This window comes from Callospermophilus lateralis, chromosome X, assembly GCF_048772815.1.
Source record: "Callospermophilus lateralis isolate mCalLat2 chromosome X, mCalLat2.hap1, whole genome shotgun sequence".
Taxonomy (NCBI): Eukaryota; Metazoa; Chordata; class Mammalia; order Rodentia; family Sciuridae; genus Callospermophilus; species Callospermophilus lateralis.
In genome coordinates, this window is record NC_135325.1 from 72,797,577 (window position 1) to 72,819,672 (window position 22,096).

The window sequence follows — 22,096 nt, forward strand, 5'->3', positions numbered from 1 at the left end:
CCTTGGTGTCTTCTGACCCAGCTATCCCTCTCCTAGGTCTATACCGAAAGGACTTAAACACAGCATACTACAGGGACACAGCCACATCAGTGTTTATAGAAGCACAATTCACAATAGCTAAATTATAGAACCAACATTGGTGCCCTTCAGGAGATGAATGGATAAACAAAATGTGGTATATATACACAATGGAATACTACTCACATTAAAAGAGAATAAAATCATGGCATTTGCAGGTAAATGGATGGAGTTAGAGAAGATAATGCTAAGTGAAATTAGTCAATCCCAAAAATCCAAATGCAGAATGATTTCTCAGATTAAGGATGCTGATCCATAATATGCTGGGGTGGGGATGGGAGGATTAAATAAACTTTTTTAAAATTGTTTTTGTATTGTAGTTAGGACACCGTGCCTTTGTTTCATTTTTTATGTGGTGCTAAGGATCAAACCCACTGTACCTTACACACACATGCTAGGCAAGTGCTCTACCACTAAGCTACAGCCCTAGCCCCACAATGGCCTTTCTTAAACTAAGTGGAACAGAGAGCCCTGATAAAGATTTAGGAGCCAAGTTATTTGATGTTCATGCTTTAAATGAATATTTTTTATGTTGAGAATATATTAGAGGAGGATCAAGGATGCAGGCAGAGTGACCAGTTAGGAGTTGTGGTAATCCTAATAGTCCTACCACTGTTGTAGCAATCCAGATGAGACTTTAAAAAATATGGTACCAATAGAGGTGGTAAGAAATGGTCAGATGTTGTAAGTTCCTTAATTTGAAAGGAGAGATAATGGAATTTCCTAAAAGCCTGAATGTCGAATGTGAGAGAGGAATAAAGGATACCCCGTTTGGGGCCTGTGTAGATAGATGGACATACTGTCAACTGTAAGGCAAAAGAATTTTAGCCAGGCCCAGTGGCACACACCTGTAATCCCAGCAGCTCAGGAGGCTGAAACAGGAGGATCTCCAGTTCAAAGCCAGCCTCAGCAACTTATCAAGGCACTAAGCAACTCAGTGAGACCCTTTTCTCTAAATATAATACAAAATAGAGCTGGAGATGTGGCTCAGTGGTCGAGAGCTCCTGAGTTCAATGCTCAGTACCCCCAAAAAAATGAGGGGAAGAATTTTAGAGAAGGTTTTAGAGAATCTTCTAAAATCTTCTCTAAAATCAGTTCTGTTTTGGCTATTATTCTGAGAGATCTTTTGAACATCCAAGAGAGATGTTCATTACAAAGTTAGACATATGAGTCTTGAGTTGTGGACTAGGGTGGAGAAAAATTGAGAATTATGAGCATACAAATGACATATAACTGGTTGCTATCATCAAAGATTGAAGATAGAGAAGAGATAGAGAAAAGATGTGCAAGAACTGATCCCTGAGCCAATATTTACAGGTAAAGACATAAAAAGGGATCATAAAGAAAGACTGAAAAGGAGAAGCCTGAGAGGTAGTAGAAAAACAAATATGTGTTGAGGGAAAAAATGTGCTTCAAACAGGGAGAGATTGATCAACTGAATCAAATGCTCCTGATGTGTCAATTAAGATGAGAACTTACCATGGGATTTAGCAGCATGATAAAATGGTAGAAGAGGAGCATAGTTGGAATGAGTTCAGAAGAGAAAGTGAAAAGAGAGGAATTGAAAACAGTGCATATAAGTAAAACTATTGTGAGAAACTTCATTTCAAAGTAGAGTAAATAAATAGAGAGGTAGCAGGCAACAGAGATAGAGGGAATGTTTTATAAGAAGGGACAGCATGTTTGTATGCTGATGGGAATTGTACAAAAAAAAAGGAGAAGGTTACTGAAACAATGTTTGAGTAAATAAAAGGGAATGGGATGGAACAAGTGGAAGGACAGAGACATGAAAAGTTCATCTATGATGACAAGAAGCAAGGCAGACTACTTGAGTACAGATCCTAAAAGGTAGGCAGGTGTGGTGGTAAAAGTCTATGGATGTTCTCTTCTGATTCCTTCAGTTTACTCACTAAGCAACAAGGTCATCAGCAAAAAATAAAGATGGGGAATAGTTCAAAGGTTTAAGCAGCAAAGATGGGAAATAGTCACCAAGGAGCATAGTTGAGGGAATGGAATAGGGACATATAAAATGATCATCTGAAAACATAAGGGGCTTTGGGAAAGGCATCTCTTTCAGAATATTTTTATATATATTTTTTTAGTTTTATATATACCTTTATTTAATTTATTTTTTTAAAAGAGAAAGAGAGAGAGAATGAATGTTTTTAATATTTATTGTTTAGTTTTTGGCAGACACAGCATCTTTGTTTTATTGTATGTGGTGCTGAGGATCGAACCCAGGGCCGAGCGTATGCCAGGCGAGTATGCTACTGCTTGAGCACATCCCCAGCCCAATATTTTATTTATTTTTATGTGGTGCTGAGGAACAAACCCAGTGCCTCACATGTACGAGGCAAGCGCTCTACCCAATGAGCTAAGAGCTCACTCAGCCCTCTTTCAGAATTATAAATAGGGCAATACTGGATTAGAATAGGCAAAACCTGGAAGATGGGAGGAAGACCAGTTAAATGACCATCTTAGTGGCTGCAAGAATCACAAGAGGAAGATTATCTAAACTAGGGCAAGAACAGCTAGAGGACAACTAAGGACACACAGATGTCAGAGTTATTATAAAAGTAGAACCAATGGGATTTGGTAAGCAATTAAGAGTGACTAAGAAAAATGAATGGAGTAGAAAATGGTCCTACAGTGGTGAGCTTAAGACAACTGGAATATGGCAAGGCCACTCTAATGTTGCAAAAAGTAGTAAACAAAAGGATCAGCAGATTAAAGCTGCAAGAATTATTTTTGAGTGAAGAAAGAAGACTTAAAAAGATTAAAGTGCTAATAAACAGTCTTGAGGACTGTTTCTATTTTTGTTTTTATTTCCACCATTTTTGAAAATTAAGATAGGACAACAGAGTGGTAAACTGAGGAACATCTAGGTAATCAGAAAATACTGGCAACTAAAGAAGAATAGGGCTTATTAGATAAAGGAAGGAAATGCTTAAAAATGTTTTAAAGTTGCTTATATAGAATTTACACTGATGAATGAGACACAAATTTAAAATAAGGAGCCATGGATTTGGAACTCCAGTTCTTCTCTGGTGAGGCTAACCAATGTAATATGGCCCAATGCCTCATTTCTCCCTTGTCCTTCCATAGACTGCTGAATAATCAAATTATTATGTTTATTATCTAATATAAGAAATAATTATGACAACAAGCTAGAAAACATAAGAATTATGTTTTAAAATATAAGTGGTATACCTTGCTAATAGAACAAACTTGACTGAATTAATTTCTCTTTCCGTTTACCGTTTGTTTTTTGTTTTGTTTTGGTTTTCTGTTTTTGTTTTTACCCTTTGTTCCTTCAACTCCATTTCCTATACCAACAAGAAACCCTGTGGACTTAAGACTTATTTTGCTTTATGGAAAGAAGCATACAAATCAGTAATCGAAAAATTGACTGATGTGCTGGAAACTAGTAAATACTAGAGGACAAAGGTAAGTCAAACTATCCCTGCTTCTGGGAGCTCACAGTGGAAGAGATAGGCAAGGATGTTTTAGCTCAAAAAACAGATACTTGTGCAAATAGTTCTGTTGTATCAATGAGTTTCTGGTCTGTGCTATACATGATATAAACAGTTTACACAAACACATGTACCTAAAATCCAGTGCTATTCTTGACACACACATTTTAAAACTACAACAAAATTAGGTCTAACTTACCATCATTTTTTCAAAGAGATCCAGTACTTCCTTTTCTGACAAATTCAAAGATCGTTCATCATATAATGGCTGAGCTGCTGGAAACTCACTCATTGCGACTTGGGAATCAATAGGATGTTGAATAAGAGGTTTTTCTTTCTTGACAGTAGATTTTCTAAAACTTGTAATTCGGTCACGCTGCAAACAGAAAAAGATAAAAAGCCCTAAGAAAAAGATCGAGACTCATGAACATAAAGAACTGAAATATCAAAATGGCACTTAGTATAATATGTATTATTATTGTCTCTTGACAAAATGTTATTTTAAGCAGCAAGCTCAAGTTAGAGATTGTACTATTTTGAAACCTTGAAGTAGCTCTTCAACTTTAGAAGTCTGAGGGTGAAAAGTATTTCTCAAAAGTAAAACTTAAGTCTCTTGCCATTTCTATTTTGCACAATAAGTAGGTTCAAAGAAGTCTCAGAGACAAGTGTGACTCTAGGAGGCTGAGGCAGGAGAATCACAAGTACAAGGCCAGCCTCAGCAACTTAGTAAGACTCTGTCTCAAAATAAAAAATAAAAAAAAAATACAATTTTAAAAAAGACTGGTGATGTAGCTCAGTGATAAAGTGCCCTTGGGTTCAATCCCCAGTAATCAAAATCCTGTGGTTATTTCAGGAAGAATATGTCTTTAGTGGCAAATTTAGAACTATGAATAAAAAAGGAAAGAAAGAAAATGAAGAGAACTGTGGGTACTCAATTCTAAGGGAAAATTATGGCAATAATTCATGCAAAAACTAGACTGGGTGTGCAACTCAGTGATAGAGCACTTTCCTAGAGAGTGCAAGACTGTGGATTCAAACCCCAGCACCACAAAAAAGAAGTACAAAAGTTGTGGCAAGTATATATCAATAATCTGTCAATGTAGCAGTTGAATAAGCATGGACTCTGAAACCAAACGACCTGGGTCCAAATCCAGACTGCCATTCACTGACTGAACAATCCAGTAAAAGCTACTTGGTTTCACTATGTCTGTTTCCTCTTAAAAACAGGGATATGTTTTCCTCTTAAAAACAGGATATGACCTACACCACAGTGTTATTGTGAGATTTAAATAATATGCTAAACATGCTTAGCTACTATTTATTATTGTTGTTATTACTATTATTATTATTTTCCTCCAACTTTTTATTTCCTAAAACATGGGGCAAAAGCAAGACAAAAATAAAAACACCATTTTTTCCATTCACTGGAAATATAACATAAACAGAAATATCTTTTTCCTATAAATACAATTATGAAGAACTCACTATTTTATGGATATTGACTTTGAACCATTGATTCCATGTACAATCTCTAATAATTAGCTTGCTCTTTCACATAAAGTGAGTTAATTACTTCAATTACATGTAAACAGGCCACTCTATTTTAGACTGCAAAACATTAGACATCAAAAATTAGTAATGTACATAAAACTGAATGCAACTCAGTTTTATTCGGGTTTCTGTTAGGAAGCACATGCATATCATCAGCTCACATTACACAAGCAGACCCGTTAGATATGAGAACAATGCACGTTCACTGCCATGTTGAAAAGGGTCCTTATAAATTACCTCAATGATACAAAAAGCATCACAGATGTTATTAACTCAGCTGGTATAAAAGCATATTGACCCCATTAAAAGAACATGTCTTTCGTTTTATTGATTCAAAGAATACCTTTTTTAAATAAAAGGTGTACTTTGAAAGAAATATGAACAGTTTTAAGCAGCTTATTGAGGATTACAAAAAATGATTTGAGTGCATGGTTGCTTACAAAGAGATTATATAAAGTACAATATTTTAGAGCTAGGAAGAACAAGAAAAATCATCTAGACCAATTCCCTCATTTCACAGGAAAAGTGACTCACCTAAATTCATAAGCCTATCAGTCTTCATCATAACATATAATTTATTCTTTGCATTATTCTGAACTCTATTCTCAATTGTCTTTTAACTCTTTGAGGGAAATTAATTTGGTTTAGATTTGTAGTCTGTCTTCACACAACTCCAGAAAAAAAAATTAAGTAATCCCAAATAAGCTGAGTATATTTCTAACACTCAAATGTCAGTAAAAGATATGGTGGACATGAAAGCATTTAAATATGCAATTGACAATAAATTAACATATCTGTCTTCCATTCCTTCATATGACTTAATATTTACTCTTGCAGTATTAGCACCATTGCTAACATGTAAATTTGATCTTTCACTATGTCCTTCATTTTTATTTTGAAAATTTGGCTTTTGATTTCAGCTCTGTCCTGGTAAGAAAATCAAGTCAAGCCACACACTTTCATCTCCATAGAGTACCAACACTATTCTACATAATTTATAGATAGGTAATTTCACACAGAAAAAATGACATTGCTTACAATATCACTTTTTAAAGTTTAGCTATAAAAGGGCATAATTGAATTTTGAGCACATAACTTCTAATAAATTTTACTATGATAGACTCTGCTTAGAAATATTTAAGGTTTTGAAATTTAACAGTACACATGTAACATATTAAGCTTAATTTTTTTCTATTTCAAATTAATTTCCTCTAATATTAATGCTTAATATATTCACAATTGATTTGGCTATAGGAAAAGGAAATATCTGTGTTTCTCAAAATCCAGACATAAACACAGAATTTTTTTAAAAAAATTGGTTACAGTATATATCAGGTTGACAGCAAAATTTTGTTGAAATTTCACACAATTCTTTATGTTAATGTTCAAAAATGAGAAGTCATTTTATTAACAATTATTCTATTCTATGTAAACATCCACTTCATCTTACATATATCAATGTTTTAATGTCCACACATATTAATTTCAAAAAGCAACATGCATAAGTAATAACATGCTGCTACAACCATCTTACCACATCATCTGCCAAAGTTTTTATTTGAATGTTCTATTAAAACCAAAAAGAAACAAAAAAGAAATACCAGTCAGATAAGAGAAATTCACATATCAAACAAGACAATAGTAAGTTAATGGTTCTCATTTTTTATTTTATAAACTATAGTCAAAAAGAAGTAGAAAGTTTAATATATAAGCAATACATCATTTACAAAAGAAAAATAGCAGCTTAGAGATTTAAAATGAAGGTTTGGTTGGGGGAAGTGGTGATCTATTTGTCTTTAAGTACGGATCCCAAGACGCTAAAGCCAAATCTGGATCAGATATCAGTGTCCAAATGAGAAAAAAACTACAGCAAAATAATAAGTCTTGTAAGTTTTTTCAAAGTTTTTCAATGAATAATCATGTTTTAAACATATCTAATTTTTAAAAAATGTACACTATCCTAAATGTACACTTATCCTAAATGTCACATTTAATAGTAGTAATGAAACAGTTTGGTCGCAGAATTCAGTGTTACATTTGAAGGATACTTAAAGGACACCTTTATAAATATTCTAAATAAAACTGAATCTTGTGATCCTGTTAATATATGCCAATTTCTCAAAATCTCCCACGATCTTTTTTTGTTGTTATACTTGGAATCGAACCCCAGGTGCTTTACCAACCAGTTACATCCCCAGCTATTTTTGAGATAGGGTCTTGTTAAATTACTTATGGCATTGCTAAGATTGGCATTAAACATGTGATTCCCTTGCCTCAGTATCCTGAGCTGCTGGGATTACAGGCAAGTGCCACAATGCGCAACTGGAGTGCACTTATAATAAAAACAGTCATGTATTGCTTAATGATGGGGATATGTTCTACAAAATGCATGCTGATTTCATCTTGCAAATAATGTACTACACAGATTAACATGGCCATGACATCACAAGGTGATAAAATTTTATGGGACTGGTCCATATGTTGGTCATTTTAGCTGAAATTTTGTTATAACATTCAGGACTATACATTGAAGCATCAATCAAGAGATGTAATTGGAAAGCATCAGATTTTTTAAAATTGTCCATTAGGGGGCCAGGCACAGTGGCACATGTTTATAATCTTAGTGGCTCATAAGGCTAAGGCAGGAGGATGACAGGTCTAATGCCAGCCTCGGCAACTTAGCAGGGCTATAAGCAACCTAGTCAAAACCTATCTCAAAATAAAAAATACAAAGGGGTTGGGATGTGGCTCAGTGGATAAGCGCACTTGGGTTCAATCTCCAGGACAAAAAAAAAAAAAAAAACATGAAGCCTTATGCCCCATTTCATACACTTATTTCTTGAAATTAATATTGATCATGCATGTTCACATTGCTTTTTACTAAGAAAAACAGTCTTCTCAATAGTGAGGAGAATTCCAGTAGGAGTTCTAAGTGAGAATTGTTTGGTCTCAGGATCTCAGGAAATTATCTTCAAATACCACCAAACCTGTGGCTTTATAAAGTTCAACTTTCCCTAGATCACCTGGGGTAAATATACTATTATATGGATACCTGTTTTTCTACTTTTGATCTTTTGATTCCCTAGGGAATCTAAACTTCTAACCTGTATACTTTATTTTCATCACAAACCCCAATCTATTGCCATAGAAAAAGAAAAGAGGGGGATTATTTATATGAGAATCGAAGCCATTTTAAGAAAGATAAAAGCACCATAGGACTCTGTTAGTTTTCTCTTTAGTTTTTCTAGTGGGTTACAGAAAACTTTAATACACAATGAGGAGCTTCATGATTTCTTGTAACACAAAGTCAGAAAAAGAAATGTCATCGTATCAGAATTGCCTAAAGTAACCCTGCTACCATCTGAATGGGTGCCTTCTCCACTTGGGACTTTGAGATAGATTATACAGTTCTACGAGTAGATTTTTATTTTGTTTTCTTCCCATCCTTTGGAGTTGTAAACTCAAAACTATAAACACACCTGTATCTCCAAAGCAAGAATGTAAATTAAAGGGAAATATGATTTGCTTTAGTCAAATTCCCTAAGGTGCACAAATGTCAGAAATGCTTCAAATCTGTGTCTCAATTGAATACATGTTGACAGTTTAATCATGGGAGACAAAGATAAGAAAAAAATCGCTAGCAATTTTTCCACCTGATCCTAAGGGAAGAGACTGAGTCTTCATCTCTGTCCCTCACTATTCTTTTTTGCAATTAACATACTTTGTGTCCACATTAAGTCACACAGTATTGACTACCAAGAGTTGGAGAAAATTTGAGATAATCTGATCTAAACTCTCATTTAAAAAAAATGGGGGTAACACCTGCATCCCACTTTTCTACATCTAACACTTTCATGTCACCTTGGTCTCTCCCTTCTCCTTCATTCACAACAACCAATCAGCTAGCTGTCCAGTCCCACTCTCATCTTTCTACAGTTCACAAAGATCTGACTCAAGCCACCATCAATTCTTTCTTAGATTCCTGTATTAACTCCTAACTTATCTCCCTGTTTCCACTTTTGCCTTCCTACAGTTAATTTTGAACACTGCAGACCAAGTGATACTGTGAAATCCAACGTCAGACCATGTCACTCTTTGGTTCAAAATTCTGCAATGTCTATTTCCCCTCCTAGTACAAATCCAAGTTGTTAAAATGGCCTATGAGGCCCTGTGGATCTGCACACTGCCCAGATCCCTCTGACCTCACCTCCCACTGCAGTCCCTTCATCCATCCAGCTCTAGCCACACAAAGCACCTCACTGTTCCCCAGGCAGGCAATAAGCCACAGGCACTGGCTCTTCCCTCTGCCTGGAAGGCTCTTTTCCATTATTCCCAATGCTTACTCCTTCAATCCCTGCTATTCTGCCCATCCTATCTGAAATGGAACCATGGTGCTCTCTCCACATACTCCTGGCACTCCTGAACTGCTTTATAATGCTATTTTTCTTTTTTCCAATAGGACTTAACATGTCAAACAATTTGTAATTTCCTTTATTATTAACTTTTGTCTTTTTCTCACTAAAAATATGAACTCCACAAGGTCAGGGACTTTTCATCTGTCTGGTTTTTGGATATACCCTTAATGCCTAAAGCAGTACTTGGTACACTGAAGTGCACTAAAGATTATAAATGACTATCGTGCTCCCATTCATAAATATTCAATGCCTCTCCATGACCTATAAAGAGTAATCTCCCAAATAAGGCATTTTGCCCAAGGCTACATTCTTCTTCTTCCTTCATGACCCCTGTGCTATATAAAACAAAAAATTAAATCCTTTTCTCAATGCATGCTCCATGATGTCCTATTTGTACCTCCTGTTTGTACCTCCATGTTCCCTCTGATCTCAAATACTCATATTGTTAGATAGGTTTCCATTTCTAGAGCCCTTGAATTTAAAATATGGTTCTTAATAAACCAAATGTGAAAAAAATAAACCAAATTTGGAACCCTGATCAAAAATAATACTAGAAGACAATTGTGCTTTATTTTAAAGATTTTTTTCCTAACACATTTTCAAGAGTGATAGAATACCCCAAGGCACATAGGAAATTATACTCATGTAAAAAATTATCCCAATTACTTGTGATGGAGAACCATAAAAAAAAACACTCTGCTTTTGATTTCTTGATTTATACATTTCATTCATCTACAGTATGTGTGTGTGTGTGTATATATATATAATTTTCTTTTAAATATATATATATATACACAACACTCTCTCTCTATATATATATATATAATTGTGCACATTTAATAATATTAGATTATGGATATTTTCTCATATATTTCCCTCATGAAAAATGTTTTCATAAATGTCATTTTATGAATATAATAACATTATTTAGAACTTTTCTTTGAAACACTTTAGGGAGAAAAGAGACAAACATGGTCTATAAAAGAGGAAAATCTTAAAGCACATATGAAGAGACTGAGTTTCAGAAGTGGTGATTTTGGGCCACTGTGCATTAAAAATGTATTGAAATCACTGTATAAGTTCCAATTAAATTACCTGCAACAGAAAAGATTTCTGCCACACAATTTTCTTTAAATCTAAGTCAAAAAAGAAAGGTACAAAAGGACTCCATCATAGCAACAAAAACACCACCAAAAAGAAAGAACTTCAGATAATTGTAAAGAGCTACTTTTTGACAAGATTAAATCAGTCATTTTTATGTGAACTGACCTTTAAGACACATGTGAAAAATGGCTATATTAAAATACATCATCAGGGTTGAGGTGTAGCTCAGGGGTAGAATGCTTGCCTAACATGCATGAGACCCTGGGTTAAAAACCCAGTGTCACAAAAAATAATAAATAAAATATAATTCATTTTTATTTACAATAACAGTCTTCAGGGATAAACTCTCAAATTTTATCCAAATTTATATAGGTGTATGCATCTTTTCCTCACACCACATAGAAGTAAACATCATGGATTTTTACTCCTGTATACAAACTATAGAGCTACTATGGAGTTAAAAAATTTTACAAGCCAAAGGAAAAAAATGACCCCCCAAAATCTTTATTAGAATCACACCCTTGAATTAAAAGCACTGATTAAAGTCATTTTAGTAAGTTTTTATTATGCAAATCTAATGATAATAGTCATTACAACAAGGGCAGATTGCACCAATAAGTATAGTGACCATATATTTTCATTAAAATCAACTCTGGAAAAGCAATCAGATTGTGCATTAGTCAAACAATCAGAGTTTATTAAACTTCACTTATGATCAGCTATATTAAATATAACAGTACAGTATTATGTGAGTATTCTATGATTATAAAAGTATCACTCTAGAGCCTCAACCCCTTAAGAATAAGAGAAATGGCTGACTTACTTATAAACTCTAATGCTGTAGTTCTCATTGCAATATGAGAGATCATTATTCCAAGAAAATTAAGTTTTAATTTTCTCAATCAGCCAGAAATGAACAAAAACAGCAAGATATAAAGATTCAACTCTCTTATGGCTAATGTTACATGCTAAAACAATGTTTTATAAAAATTGTGCAATTACTCTAGTACCACAGAAATTGGACAACTAAATTGCATATAATTCAAAAGTCTCATCACCAACTCAAAAACTTAGTCACGCTCTTTGAAAATTTTCTTCTCTTTAAAGAAAATCAATAAGTTGGCCATTATAACAAAGATGAAGGGTCAATTATTTACCCAGCTTTAAGTTTCATGATCTCCAAGAACAGGGGCAACAGGACACAGGAAAGAAAAAACACTTTTAACTCAACTGAACAAATATTTGAGCATCTTCAAGGCACCTGTTCAATGCTGGGCGCTGGGAATACAATGGTAAACAAGGTACGCATGTTTTTCTCCTATGGAGGTTATAGTTTAGTTGAAGATCAGAGAAAAGAAAGAACAATAACAATAACAAGATTCTGAGAGCTCTGATAAAGCCTCCAAACATATTCCAAGTGAGAAATACCATGCGGAAGGTGATCAGTATCAACCATTGATCCAGCGTTTGATTCCTCTGGAGTATATCCTTGCCCAACACCTATCCAGATCAGGGACAGTCACAAAAGGAGTACTTACCAATCAAAGGTCTACCTCCAACTTTTCAGATCCTAAACTATGGATTTTAAAAACCAGTAAGAGCAATCAAGACAATCCAAAGCCATTCAACCACCTGGTAACCAAGCTGAACATCCTGTGTAGGCATTCAAATACTTTATTATAAAGAACTATGCATTAGTTGAGTACTGCTCGGTTGTATCTTTCACCAAGAAAGATATCTATCATGTGATTTTTTAGAAGCAATTTCAATGTAGAGGTTTGGTTCTAAGAATGACTAGAGAAAAACAAATTTTAGCTTTCACAATCATTGAAATATTTACTGCCTGTATTTAAAATTATCCCAAAACACTCTTTCATCTACTTTCTGACAATAAGGGTCATTTTCAGATACCCATATATCAACTCAGGCACTACTGTCCTCTATGACCATTAGCAATTACGAATAGATGTCAGATCAATCAGCAATGTGCTAGGCACTGGGAATTTAAAGATATGGCCCTATCCCTGAAGTATTTTGCCTAGTAGGTGAGAAGATGAAGTCACAGACATTAATTAAGCCCCAATCCAATTCTCCACCTTAGTTTGTTATTGTTAACATCTCAAACTATCCATTTCATCATTTTAGCAGAGCAATACTTCTATATTTTTGCAACCATAAGCACACCATCTCAGAAGCACTGTCAAATCAGAAGCCTCAAAAATCAACCCAACAGTGTTCTTTGCTAATACAAATCAAAATTACTTTCACCACTTTAATGACACACAAAAAAATCCTTTGGGGATTTTTCCTCCCAATATGCTCTTGCATCTTATAAAAAACAAAATATTTATGTTCAAAGGATCACTGACATCACAGTACGGGCTTCAGTTTTCTTCATGAAGCAATAAGCTGTTAAGTCACTGGATTAATTTTGTTAATCTGTCAAAACAACATATGCTCAATCTTAAATGAACTGCCTTGTCTTATATAAATTTCAATATTGAACTTCAAGAGGGGTGACTATGATAGGGAAATCCAGCAGTCTCTTTTGCTTAACAAGAATGATCAACTCCAGGACTATGGGTAAATGGTTCAGGAAATGTATGCTTGCCACTTAGGTCTTTTATAAAGTTCACAATAATGAATTAGAGGAAATTGCTCAGTACCTGAATTAAATACAACCAATTGCAGGAATCGTCCAGATTTTTAAGAGTAGTAGCTTCTTCTAAAGGTATACAAATAGTGTTTGTATGTTTTTTACTAAACCATTGCAAAGGAGGAAAAATGTTTGGACATGAAAGTTCTTCTTAAGTCTATGAATTAAAAAAATGAAATAAAATGGAATGAAAAAGAAAGCTAGTTTTACACAAATACATATATTTATAAACCTGGCATAGTACCCAGTACATAACAAGATACTCTTAGAAAAATGGGGCTTAATATTTAATAAATAAATTTCTACCTTCTCTGTTTGAACAAAAAGACAGATGAATCAACCAAACATTAATCAAATACCAGCAAGCACTTTATGCCACATAGAAGTGTAAGGTATAATTCTTACTTTAAAGCTTTTACAACATAATCAGGGAGTGAAAACTAACCACATAAAAACAAATAGATAATTAAATGAATGCTAAATTATGAGGTTCTAAGGTACGTCACTTCTCTCTCTCCCTTGGCACTATCACACTGTCCTGTCTTCTCATGTCAAAGCATTAACCACTATATGAAATAACCTTGTTCATTATTCACTTGTTTGGATTCTGTGTTGTAGAAAACAAGTTCCCTCACAACAGAGGCCTTAACTGTCTTGTTCACTTTCTGTTCTCTGATAATTAGAGCAACAGCTGACACGTAATACCTATTCAAATACTTGATGAATAAATTCATATAAGTACAGTAAGAATTCAGAGAAGAAACAGATAAATCTAGCTTCATTGAGAAACTATATAAGAACTGTACTTTAACTGTTGGGCAGAAATAGAGGGAAAGAAGAGAAGATGTCAAACACAAAAAGAATGACATTAATATTTTGTTTCAGGGAAGAAGAAAGGGGGATAAATTTTGAATATATATTGGTGGGGTCAGATTACAGACAGTCTTGACACCTAGGAGGAGAAGTCTAGACTAAATTTGATAACTACTGAGGGTCCTTAGGACTTTGGGATTCACAGAAAGACACGAAGAAAGTGTCATTTTAGAAAGCTGACTTTGGGTAGCACAGGACCACAATGTTTCCCTGAAACTCTTAAAGCCACATGTGTTTTAGAATTCAGAATGTTTCGTAGTTGAGAAAGGACTATGGTATGTGTACCATATATCACAAAACACACTCAATGAGATCTGGGGTAGTACCTGCCACAAATGCATTCAAGTTAAGCAGTAAAACATGAATGTTCCGGGGCTGGGGATGTGGCTCAAGCGGTAGCGCGCTCGCCTGGCATGCGTGCGGCCCAGGTTCGATCCTCAGCACCACATACAAACAAAGATGTTGTGTCCTCCATTAACTAAAAAATAAATATTAAAAATTCTCTCTCTCTCTCCTCTCTCTCTTTTTTCTCTCTCTCCTCTCTCCTTTTTGAATGTTCCATCAAAAAGGATGTAAAAAAACTATAAATATCCTCAAGTAGGTTAGGGTTAGTGTCCAAATTATAAAAGTCTGTTTTCAGAATTTTCAGAACTTAGAATTTCAGAAAAGGGTTGTGGACCTCTAATGTTCAGGACTTATTAGAGGAAGAATCAAAGGTCTAAGAGAAGGCTCCCAGAAATCAGTACATTTGTTCTAAACAATAGCTACCATTTACTGAGCATCTACTATGTGCCAGGTATTATGCTAAGAGCTTTACATGTACTGCCTCATTTAAATCCTCACAATAATGCTATGTGTAGCAATATGCCACCCTGGAGAGGGAAAGGGGGAATACTGGTAAGGAATACTGGCTGAATTATATTGTTATATCATGTGTATTCAAATACGTAATAACAGATCCCATAATTATGTATAATTATAATGCACCAATAAAAAATATGGGGAAAGAGAGGAATGTACTATCCTGTGCTTTGCCTTAGAAAACCAAGATTTACAGTCATTAAGTCATTTTCTTTAAGTCACAAAGATAATAAATTACACATTTGGAATTAGCATTTAGGTCTGACTACACCAGAACTCTATAACCTCTATCTACATTCTGAAATCTATGTGCAAGAGTCTTTATCAGGACATATCTGGCTAGAATTCAAGCTCTTTTTCAATCTTGGCCATACCATGTGCTCTTTGCTCTGCTATGTGTGGCCTACCCACCCCTCCCACCATCCTTTCTTCTTTATCTGTCCATCTGCTATTCATCCTTCCTACTCTCAGCAAATTTTACTTTTGTGCTATTATAGACTCCCATAGTTCCTGAACTCTCCCTTTGCAACACATTCCAATTATCAAATTATATTTACCAATCTATATGGGCCTTTCCTGCTGTACTATAAACTCAGTGTAGTAAGGACTGGATCTCTCTTAGTCCCCAGTTTCCTCAGGGTTTTTAATAGTAAGAACTCAAATCTGTGATGCTTGATGGAATGGGGCTGTGGGGGGAGGAGGGAGACAGAGTGAAAAAGGGAGAGATCCAGTTATGAGATGATAAGAGCTCAGACTGATGGTAGTAATAGGAACACAGAAGACAGTATATGTAATTTTGTTTAAAATTACACTTGTTATTGAAGCAATGTACCAGACATGTGATTGTTGTTTGTATTAAATAGAGTAATTTAAATATCTGTTGTTGTGATTACTATCTTCACAACACACAAATAACCTCTAAATGGCTATGATTATCACTCTGGAGATACTTCACCTCACAATGACTTGCCATGTATGTACTTCAAGTAGCTTTTATAAATAACCACATCATTTAGTTTTCTGATGTAGCTGCAAAATTAATCTGACAAAACAAAATGATTCACTCCTTTAAAAATTCAAGAGCCTAAATCACCTAAAACTGAAAATTATACCTGAGTTGTAAATAAGGTATTATTATAACATACTTTTTGTAGGGAAAAAATACACAAAAGTCAACCAACAATTTAAGTTAATTTCAATATCAGTACTTTTAACTGTTATTCCTGAATTTGCAAACAATCCTCAATTCAGGTATGAGTCATGTCTAAAAGTTCATTTGTATAGCAGTTGTTCAGCTCTTAGAAAAACATGTTTCCAAAGGTACAAAAAATGGTTTCCAAACTAAAAGTAGGCAGCCTTCTATCCATGGAAAATAAAAACAGCCTATATGGACTTACATAGGATGAACTTAAAAATAACTAAATACTCTAAAAAATATTTAAAACATTAAAACTTAAGCAAAATACAAATATATGATAATAGGTAAAATGATTATTTTCAGAAAACTTACAAAGGGTTTGAGAGAGAATGTAGTATTAACAATAAATTATTGCAAAATTCACTTTTCCCACTTTGGGAAAAATCCTGAGAAGTAACAACTCTACTAAAAGCTTCTGTCCCATACTATTCCTTAATTAAAAACAAAAAACCCTTGGTTTTAATTTGGCTAAGGGATTCTTTCCCAGGATAGGGACAGAAACTCTGTCAATAAGTAAACAGAAAACATGTTACAGGAAAAAAAAATGTCATAGCCAACATGGTGGCACATGCCTATAATCCCAGTAGGTCAGGAGGCTGAGACAGGAGCATTGAAAGTTCAATGCCAGCCTCAGGAACTAACAAGGCTCTAAGCAACTTAGTGAGACCCTGTCTCAAAATAAAAAATAAAAATGGCTGAGGATGTGGCTCAGTGGTTAAGCAGGCTTGGGTTCAATCCCTAGTATCAAAAAAAATGTCATTCATGCCACTGTATTTTATGACTTTTATCATCATGAATTAACAGGTAGTTCTAATTTTCTGACTTTTTTATGATTTTAGGCAAAGTAACAATTATATTAATGTTTATTTGGATAGACCTCAATTTCTTCTACATTAATTCTGTGTTGTTGTTGTTTTTTTTACAATGAACCCTTTAAGTTATTGAATAACTGAAGATAAATAAGAACTGCAAATGAAAATCAGTAAGTATACTTGCTCTTGAAGCATCATGTGTAGTACATAATCACTATCAGTTACAATATAAAAAAAATGAGCTGGTCCCTGTACCTGTCAAAGAACTAACACAATCACCGTTACACCTGTGCAGATCAAAGCAAACAATTCAAATTTTCTTCTTGAAAAAAAATATTTATATAAATACACACACACACACACACACACACACACACACACACACAGTGAATCACCAAAATATCTTGGTCTGTAGATTTTGAAATAGAAAACATACTTTTTTTTCTTTTCACCTAGATTTTAAAACACCAGTCTTATACATCAATATATAGATCAGAGTTTGCATAAAGTCAGAAGAAAATAAAGAGGCTGTTAACCTCTTTTACAATTCTTGGACTTTGCTGATGGCAACAAAGGCTTCTGACCAGCAAAATCAAGCCCTTTCATAGAAACTCCTGAAACCAAAAAAACATAGAGTACATCTCTGCACATAATACTTCAACCATATTAATGTTGCCAATAACACTCAGTTTGTATGAGAAATTCTCTTTGATGAAACAGAAAGTCTGAGTTCTGCAGCATAAATTTGAGAAGGTCTAAATTTATTATAATAGTGTCTGTCGAAGTTTCTATTTTCCTCAATGCTGAGTAGTTTGGTTTTATAACACTTTGGCAAATTAGGGATTAGGAAGGTTGAACTTAAAAGTTACTATGCAACTGACAGAATGATTTATCATCAGTAGATCACTGAAATACAAATATAGATGTACTTAAACATTTATAGAATTTTTCTGGCTCTGTTGTCAGGAATTCTAGCCCCAAATTAATGTACCAGTACCAGCATGATAGCCAAGATTTTTACAAAATTCCTAAATTGACTTCTCTTCAAGTACCATCCTATTTGCTAATAATGGTGCTCTTATTCTAAACAAAGTGAAATATGGTATAAAAACTAGAATTAATACTAAATAAGTTCTTAACAAATAGCCCAGATTCAGCTTGTGAACTTAGTTCTGTCACTACATTTTCCTACAGATCCAAAGATCTCAATGACAACCAAATTCCCAAATCAGCTTTTGAAAATTTTTTTAACCTATAATACTTCAGATCCACACCCCAAGTGAGCAGAATTCTAACTCTGTCCTCCTTTGAAACATTTTCTGTAGAAAATATACATTCTGACTCAGGGTATAAAAAAAGCTTGATTTTTCTTTTTTGTAGGAAAGGCTGGCTGCATTAACAGTGGTCCACGAGAGGACAGGAGAAACCACTTACTTCAGCTTAAGAGTTCAAAGAGTAACACAGAGGAAGACAACTCTCTAGATTAACCTCCTTGAGTGTCTTAACTGGGAAACGGGGCAATTTACCCCTTCTGTTAAAAGAAATTGTCCTGGGATCCAAATCCCTTCATAAACACTGCCTCTATAGCACTTACATTGAATTTGTTCAAGAGCTTAAGAACAAATTTGATCCACCAAGTGAAAAGTCTCTTCATTTTCAGATTGCAATTGAACTCAGAATACCTCAAATTTCACAAACTATACATAAGCAACCAGCCTAGCTGAGCTTTAAATAGTAAGCATTTAATGACCTCTTCCTCTTTAATAATACCATAATAGAATGTGCTAAGATAAGCATTTTGTTTCACAAAAAAATGCAGAAATGAGACCATATGTAGATCCAAACCAAGGTAGTATCTAAACATGAATATGTAACTCACAAACATCGAAGGGGTGACAGGTTTAAAATTCTGAAGTCACCAAGAGCCAGCAGCACAGACTGCTTTACTTATTACAGTAGGCTTTAAAGAACCTGGAAATGCCACAAAATTGGTATTTTTTTATTACTCCTACGGTCCTATTTCAAACCTTAATTATAGTATTTATCATAGTATATAATTTTCCACTACAGAGTATGAATTTCTTGAGGTAGAGCCTGAATCTCATATAGTTTGGGATATGTTACGTAAATTAGGCAAAGATGGCCTCTGTATATTGATCAGCCCTATGCTATTTACTTGTTCATATCAGGCTAAGACCCATTAGCTCAAAGCCCACAGAAGTGACATGCAAACTTCTATACAGTCACTTGTCTTAAGTGTAGCCCAAATAAACCAATTTGGGGGCATTAAGAGCCTGCCTAGTTGGCATATACTGCTGCAGCTAGAAAGGAGCATGTCAAATAAATATAGTGGAGGAAGGGAGGAAGGAAAAAGAAGGAAGGGAAGAGACAGAAGAGAGAGGGAGGGAAGCAGAAAGGGAATTAGTGAATAAATGAATGAATGATAATAATCTCTTTAACTGCCAAATTATAGAAGGGAATACCAAGTAGGGAATGGTATTAATTTATAATTTGTATACTAAAATTGAAAAAAAGAAATAAAAAAAGCTAGACCTAAAGACAAAACTATGAATACTATAAGCACCAACTATGTGCCAGGCACTATTCTCAGTGCTTTGATTAAACCCCACAACAAATTTATAATATAGGTATTATTCTTATTCCTGTATTTTTGATTAGCAAACCGAGGCACACAGAGGTTAAACAAAACCATTTTATATAATGTTCCCTGATTTATACGCAACATAACTGTGCCAAAGTAAGCAGCAAACACAGTGCTAAGGTATGGTGTGACCCATCATAGTACAGGTGGAAGTACTTCAGCATATTCATAGTTCCTTAGTTGAAAAACAATGAAAGTTTCTAAAGAGACATCTTAGATCATTTACATAATTTACTTTCAGAATTTAAGCAAGAGCTATAGAGCTCAAAGGTCACATGCCTCCCAGATCACTTCCTATGAACTTAACTCCTGTAACTTAGCTTGTATATAAAGCAGTTGAATTTATTTTCTGACACAGACCTTTGCAGGCATTCATTAGTCAGCACTTGACTAGCAGACTACAAAATACAAAATAGTCAGTAAGCAATAAATGCACCCTCATAAGCATACATGAGAAAAGTTTTCCATGGTATTTGTGTGAAAAAAATATAGAAGGAAAATGTCATGAAATACTAATGATCTCTGTAAGATGATTTTTTTCTGAATTTGCATTAAAACATTTATGCTATTTATTTCAATTACATGACAAGAAAATTAGGTCTTCCATTCATATACAATAAATCTTAAAACAAAGATTAAAAACCTTTCTGGGGGCTGGGGTTGTGGCTCAGTGGCAGAGCACTGGGTTCAATTCTCAGCATCATATATAAATAAATGAATAAAATTTTAAAAGGTTCATCGATATCTAAAACAGAACATTAAAAAAAAAAAAGAACCTTTCTGGGCCAGGCATGGTGGTATATGCCTGTAATACCCAAGACTCAGGAGGATAACACAGGAGAATCAAGAGTTCAAAGCCAGACTCAGCAAAAGTGAGGCACTAAGCAACTCAGTGAGACCCTGTCTCTAAATAAAATACAAAATAGGGCTGGGGATGTGGCTCAGTGGTTGAGGGCCCCTGAGTTCAATCCCTGGTACCAAAAAAATAATAATAATAGTAACCTTCCTGGTTTTTTGCTTTCATCCACCAAAATTTAGTTCCAGCATCATATAAAATAAGCATGTTAACTTAATCCCTAAAGGACTTCAGAATTTCAACATAAACTTTAGAGAATGCCAATAATGAAGAATTCATTCTCTTAGACCTAACTTAATTAAACAGAAGCTTCCCTCAAATTCCAGCAAGAAGGTAGAAGTACAGACAATTGTCTAGCTAACTGGAATCAGGAGGGGAAACCCAGGATAAAATGAAGTCATGTGTATAATATGCTACTAAAAAGGTTCCTAATCCCTACATCCCATGTGTTTTAATTAAGTCATTTTAGGAGAGAGTTTTAGGTGGGGGGGGGGATAACTGGAAGTGAAAACAAATAAGACAGGATTACCTCAGAAATATTCATTTATAACCTAGTAGTTTATAACTACTTTTAGCCTTCTAGAAGTACATTTATCATGAGTAAGATCTGTCAAATTGAATAGTTTTCTGCCAAAATCCATGTTGACGTGACCATCCAGCATAAATGCAATGTTTGTTCTTATTGAACAACGACTTAGATTTTCTTCTGCCTTTTTATTTCCATGCCAGCATGACCAATGATAATGTTTTAGCTTAAATAATACACAAAGTTAAACTAATAAAATAATCCTCAAACTATACTATGTATTGTAAGCATTATAACAAGGTTTTATATGAGGTTTTACAACAATCAAGGATAAACATATTTTGAAATATTTGTGATGAGGCAAAACCTGCTTACTAGAGAGCATAAACTGTAATGTTACTGTTAGCATTAAAATTCACTTTCTGTGCTAGACAATAGTCCCCATTATCTGCCATTTGACTCCAGTTTCAGTCACCAGCAAAAACTAGTTATTTACATTGTCTTGACCCTTTCAAGAAACAGAAGGCATATTCACATAACTCTTACCACAGTATATTGTTATAATTTTTCTATTTTACTAGTAATTATTGTTAATCTTTTACTATACTTACATTTTAAACTTTGCCATACATATGTTAGGATAAAAATAGTAGAAATAGGTTTCAGTTATTATTTGTGTCTTGGAATACATCCCCATTGGATAAGAAGGGACTACTATATTTCTATTTTTTTTTAAATGATGTGTTTGAGCTAAAGACTTTGGTATATAAACCCAGAAGGATGGAATTTTTACCAAAGCTGGGGAGGGTGTTGTAATAAATAGGAAATAAACAAATATATCACATGAGCAGAGGAAAAACAGTCAGGAAAAAAAAACTGGGAAGTGGGAGAAGCTATATATATATATACATTTTTTTTATGAATGAATCAATTTCAGTAAACAAAAGAATTGCCAAATAACAACTGATCAAAGTATAGGAAGACTGCCAAATTGAAGTTACAATAATTGTTGAGTAGACAATTCCAATCTA

General features: G+C 34.3%; 1 protein-coding gene across 9 annotated transcripts in view; it reads right to left on the bottom strand.

Moving 5' to 3' along the window:
* The window catches only part of Diaph2 (diaphanous related formin 2), an 826,282-nt gene that overhangs the window by 771,004 nt on the left and 33,182 nt on the right, over positions 1-22,096 (bottom strand). For 8 of the 9 annotated variants that reach the window (XR_013154693.1, XR_013154690.1, XR_013154689.1 and 5 more), the window contains exons 2-3: positions 6,637-6,669; positions 3,751-3,927 (exon numbers count right to left, since the gene is read on the bottom strand). Coding sequence is in view for 2 of the 9 variants with exons in the window: in XM_077107725.1 (XP_076963840.1) it covers positions 3,751-3,927; positions 6,637-6,669 (210 nt within the window). In the remaining 7 variants the exon portion in view is untranslated. The remainder of the gene's footprint in view (positions 1-3,750; positions 3,928-6,636; positions 6,670-22,096) is intronic. The other variant, XR_013154694.1, reaches the window with a different exon arrangement.